Genomic DNA, 5,171 nt, shown 5'->3' with positions numbered 1-5,171 from the left:
TGTCACGTGTTTCTTGTTGCACACGTCACAGCTCCCACACCCCCTTTACAACGTAATTCTGAATCGGGATGCTAAAAATTACAAATAAAAGGGGTGACGAAAGTTCAGTGGCGACAAAGCAGAAATAGAATCTTGCAAATTCATTCACCAAATGGATTACTAATTGTATTAAAAGTTAATGGAATCGCTTAATTGCAACGCCCTGTCTAATGAAAGTCATTTCACGAAACCCATTTCTTGTCCGATTTATTAAATTAGAGGCCCTACAGGTGTTATTAAAGGTGATAAAAGTTGTGAATTACACGTTATGCGATTTTATATGGATACCAAGGATCTGCCACCACTTTAATTTATTGTGGAGCTTTGTCAATCATCGAGAGTATGTTTTACAAAGTAATAAACCATTGCAGTGAGCATTAAAAAAAATCAGATCAGTACATTTTTTTTATTAATACTACAGATAATATAATTTATAGTCTTAAACCTAAACAATCCCTCCGCCCCCCCTTAAAAACAGTATCACAGTGTGAAATATATAAAATAAGAGCTGAATAAATGATTTTTTACCAAAGTACAGTCGCGAGCAATAAATTTTAGTCGTCAAGGTCATTCTTTGACGCAATCGAAAATGCTCCATTGTAAAACAGTCGTAAATACCATAACCTATCATCATGTTGTATGACATTAATTGTCATTTTTTTCTCAATTTTTTGCCACTTTGTTGACGTGGGCATAATCAGGCAGGGAAATTTTTTAAATTTGTGACAATCTAACCAAATTTTGAAATGACATTGACGACCAAAATTTACTGCTCGCGACAGTACATTCAAAAAACACCTGGCCTATCAAAATTGCAGTTATTAGGTTGGTTAAATCACTAGTTATTTTCATATTGCTCGGTTGGTGTCTAGGATTTTTGATTTTTCAAACTAATCATTTGTTTAAATTGACATTGTCAAATAAATTGCAAAATTATTTAAAATATTTAGTAAAAAGGTTAAAATGGAAAGTGAATAACGAACTAGGGTGGTTCTATTGGCGCGAGAGAAGAGGGACGTAACAAATTATTACGAGGGACAAAAAAAAAAGTGATAATAACGGGAAGAAATTGTATATTTTCAGTACTGTTAGTTAAGTAATAATTGGTGTTCGTTCTTTTGATTCACAAATCAAAATTTTGCAGATAAGTGTTAAATAATTGTTAAATATGATTACAAAATATGAATCAGGAGAACCCAATGTTGATTAGAAGAACGGACGCAGAAAAAAGGTTAGTGCTGATAGAATCTAGTGTAATTAATTACCTAAATTTTATTAAATTGTTCCAGTTCTTTTAGTTGCTGGATTTCGCTCAAGTGTTCAAAGCAACGAATGTTTCCAAACATTTTTAATTCAATGATTAAAAATGAAAACATAACCTAAATATATTTTGTAACTAGATTTTGACGTGGTACACTCTCGCGAAAAATTTTTATGGCCAAGTACAGTCAAAACAAACATTTTATTTAAAATTTGATTTTGACAGTCCAGGAGTTTTTTGATTGATTAGTCATCGGCAAGTGGCACCGCTGTTTTGTTGGTTGCATACTCAAAATTCTCTGATATAAATTATCTACTTTATATCATCATAGTTCAATTACTGTTATTAGGAAGCTACATTTAGGCCCGGTTGTATAAAGCTTAGTTAACATCGTGTCAGCTAACAACGCGTTAAGTCGGAAATCCGCCCATTTGATTGGGTGATTCAAATAAAACGTTAAATATCCTCCAATCAGACCGCTTTATACAATCGGGCCACAGTGTTTTATTCATTGATTTGGCGTTCCTTGTCTAAAGAGAATAGTTATTATCACGTGACTTATTGTACACCTTAAATGTGACATTTTTCCCTTATAATTATGATGAGGTTTATGTTAAATTTATCGAAACAAATAATAGCAAAAAGTTGGTTTTGATGAGATTTTACGTCAATGTGCAAAATGTCAGAACAAAATTCGAAAATTTTTTTACTTTGGATATTTCGAAAACTAGCTCAAAATCTAACTAGAGTTAACTTCCTCCTATAAGTTTTTTCAATATATCCAACCCAAACCCCATTAATTTTTTGTTATATTAAATTTGACGTATACCGCGAGTCACGTGATAACTTTTGTCACTCATATTCTTAGTCTTTGGACCGGTAAATCAATGAATGGAAAACTCTCCCATATGGCGAGGACTGTTTGATAAGCACTGCACTTATCTAGTTTAAACAACCGCTACGTAATGGCGAACCTTTCGGCCCTGACCCGCCGCCACTGGTCCACAACAAGACGCAGCCCGATCACACTTTGCCTCGTTTAAATGTATTGTATCAGAAATGCGACAGAGAACTGGTCAAAAAATTGCAACATTAATTAGAAAATGTTCGCATTTTCAACCAGTGGCGTCACTTCAACAGGACAGTGCTGGTCCCCACGTTGCGCGTGTACAAACACGTCCGGAAACGTGGTGACCAGCGCGTTTTCCAGATCTATGCTCAACACTCGTGTAACACATTTGACTGCAGTTTCGAGAACTGGAAAACCGTTAAATTGTCTAAAACAATGTTTCCAATAATGTATCACCTTTATTGTCATCTGTTACAAGAGTACTATAAAAATGTGATTTTCTAGTCGAAGGAATGTTTCAAAAACTGACTGGATTTATGAGATTTATTTGAACCCACAAAGTACACTCCTGTTTTGTAATAATTATACTAATGTGTGCTCTACACAGTTGAGGAAAAAGTTGTGGAAAATCTAGAGGTATCATGTCTGCAAATCTGAGCGGCCCTATACGCGAACCACCCAATTTGTCAAAATTGAGTAAAATCTGTTAGCACCATCTTGTTGTCATGATTAATATCTCTGTACTTTTCCCTCATCTGGCTCGAATTTGAAATAAAAATACAAATATAAGTGGGTCTACGACACTGGCAAGTCTATTCTGAGTAGTAGTTTTATTTGGAATGCTACGCCGTAAAAACTTGTATAAAATATTAAAACAAATACACCCCAATCCATCCATAAAATCGCCCGCAACAGTACAACACTAAATTAAAATCCATCTAAAATTACCTATCGACTATATTTTTTCAGCAGTTCCTTAACCTCGAGCTCCACCTGACCATCCTGAAACAATCCGATCAATCCTCACCAGTGCCACATCTTCTACTCACCACTCCGTTATCATCACTAGCGTGCACCATCCTCTCCAGAATACTCAGTCCCTCTGGCACCTCCCCCAACTTAATCTTACACTTGGCAATGTACAACATGTTCTCCTTCCAGTCGGCCTTCTGCAGCTTTTCGGCTTCGTAGAAGTGGTCCAGCGCTTCTTCGTACGTCGCGTTGGGCGGGTCGGCGAACAGGGCTGCCGCCACCTTGCGCTCGTACCACTTGAGCTCGGCGATGTCGTAGGCGAAGCGGCCGAGCATGTGGTGCAGGACGGGGTCCAGCGGGTTGAGTCGGATCGCGGCGTCGACGTGCTCCTTGAACAGGTGCCCGTCGAGGATCTTCTCCTTCATGGGCTGGATCTTGGTGCGGCTGCCGAGCAGGATGGCCAGCCACTTGTGCACGTTCGCCAGTTCGGGTTTGAGTTTGAGGGCGCTGGTGCACGCTTCGATGCCTTTGTGTATGTGGTCTGTCAGTTCAGTCTTTTCAAATAGTCGGTAGTGGGCTTTGGCTAGCCGCCACAGGAGCTGCGGGTTCTCGGGGAACTCCAGGCACAGGTTCTGGAGCTGGCGCACGCAGGCGTCGAGGTCGCCGGCGGTGCCCTCGTCGAGAGTCGCGTCCAGCTTGCCCAAGTCCTGCGCGTGAGAATGAGTCAATCAGTTCAAAGCTAACAATTTGGGGGTATTACCACTTCGAGAGTTGATGTGTCGATTTCTTCATCGCTGACGTCGTAGAACTCCAGATCGGAGCTGTCGGCGTCGAACGCCGACGCGTAGTCCTCGGTGGCGGTGGACGTGGAGATGAGGGACTCGCGCTTGTTGCGCTTACCTCGCTTCGTGGCCCTGGAAATGCTCCAGACGTGAATTTGTTGCGGCGCCAGCATGTTATAGAAATACTTTTGTTTCTGCTGGGCCAGGAGCGAGTCCAGTTCGCGCCGGAGCACCGCCAGTTCGTTGTTGAGGCGGGCGAGGTCTTTGGCCATGGCGTGTCTTCTCCGGTCCTGTCGATAGTGCTCCACCACGTACAGGGTCGCGGCGCAGACGATGCCGAACACGCCGGCTCCTATGATAGCGTTGATGTTTTGGGGTAACGGCATTTTGCTCAATTTTGGGGGCGACTGCACTAAAGTGAGGTTATGTCACCAATTTGCTGCCGGACATAATTCCTCGACTTTGAGCCGCTCCTTTCGAAACTAAACTAAATTTTAAACATATTATTACGTCCCTGAAAATAAAAATTAGCGATAATCGAGTTATTACAAAAACTAATCGACGCACTTTTGACGTTTTGATAAAAAATGACAGCGGTGGACTGTCAAATATCAAAGTTCAAGTACTCAAATCTTTTTTTAAATAAATAAAACGAGATTTATTTTCGAAATGATTGTTTATTTGTGTACAAACACGGTCACATGTACAAACACCATCTCTAAATAACAATTTTACAACTGTCCAATTTCGAAAATTTTGTGCAACATTTTTACCAGAACTCCCCTACAAACACTCAAAGAAAACAAACATTTAACAAGCCGGGGTTAATTCTGGGTCATTTCTTGCCACCTAGAAGGTTATCGTTGAACGATTTGTTTATAAAATGACAGATAAAATACCTTTCTTTCCTCCTTTTTGAGTGCTCTCTTTACTCGCCGTCTTCTGATCACCCGCCTTGGTGCTCGCTGGTGGGGTTTTCTTTTGCTGAAAGTGGCAAACAATTAAAGATAGTGAATGTGAACGGAAAAATTAAGTCTTACTTCAGCTTGGCCACTTGGGGCTGCCTTGCCGCCTTTCGGTCCTTTTCCCATAATAAATATATTACGTTTGTTGTTTACTCAAGATCGTTCAAGTACAAATTGCTATTTCTGTTTAGTTTTGGCACGGTGTCATGGAATTTTAAAAATTTCGCGCTAGTTATTTGTTTTGAAAATGTATGGGGGTTTTGGATTTATTACCAACGCGGACTACTTGATCCCGTTCAAAA

General features: G+C 40.0%; 1 protein-coding gene and 1 long non-coding RNA gene across 4 annotated transcripts; one reads left to right on the top strand and one right to left on the bottom strand.

Moving 5' to 3' along the window:
• Window positions 1-577: 577 nt before the first annotated feature.
• Window positions 578-3,523, top strand: LOC138129195 (uncharacterized). The gene is made up of 2 exons (XR_011159143.1): window positions 578-1,270; window positions 1,329-3,523. It is a non-coding gene; the product is annotated as an uncharacterized lncRNA (long non-coding RNA).
• LOC138129191 (regulator of microtubule dynamics protein 1-like) lies at window positions 2,680-5,171 on the bottom strand. Of its 3 annotated transcripts, XM_069045448.1 has the most exons (6): window positions 4,945-5,171; window positions 4,804-4,888; window positions 4,472-4,753; window positions 3,883-4,418; window positions 3,200-3,829; window positions 2,680-3,152 (listed from the first exon to the last, which is right to left on the bottom strand). In XM_069045448.1, the coding sequence occupies exons 4-6, from the start codon at window positions 4,288-4,290 to the stop codon at window positions 3,099-3,101; spliced, it is 1,092 nt and encodes a 363-aa protein (XP_068901549.1). In that variant the 5' UTR covers window positions 4,291-4,418; window positions 4,472-4,753; window positions 4,804-4,888; window positions 4,945-5,171; the 3' UTR covers window positions 2,680-3,098. The 3 variants fall into 3 exon arrangements, with proteins under 3 accessions (XP_068901549.1, XP_068901551.1, XP_068901550.1); XM_069045450.1 differs by lacking the exons at window positions 4,804-4,888; window positions 4,945-5,171 and having other exon boundaries at window positions 3,886-4,036; window positions 4,091-4,507; XM_069045449.1 differs by lacking the exons at window positions 4,804-4,888; window positions 4,945-5,171 and having other exon boundaries at window positions 3,883-4,036; window positions 4,091-4,506.

This window comes from Tenebrio molitor, chromosome 4 (genome assembly GCF_963966145.1).
Source record: "Tenebrio molitor chromosome 4, icTenMoli1.1, whole genome shotgun sequence".
NCBI classification, from domain to species: domain Eukaryota; kingdom Metazoa; phylum Arthropoda; class Insecta; order Coleoptera; family Tenebrionidae; genus Tenebrio; species Tenebrio molitor.
Note: the sequence above shows the minus strand (reverse complement) of the source record. Positions and strands in the feature narration are given on the sequence as shown.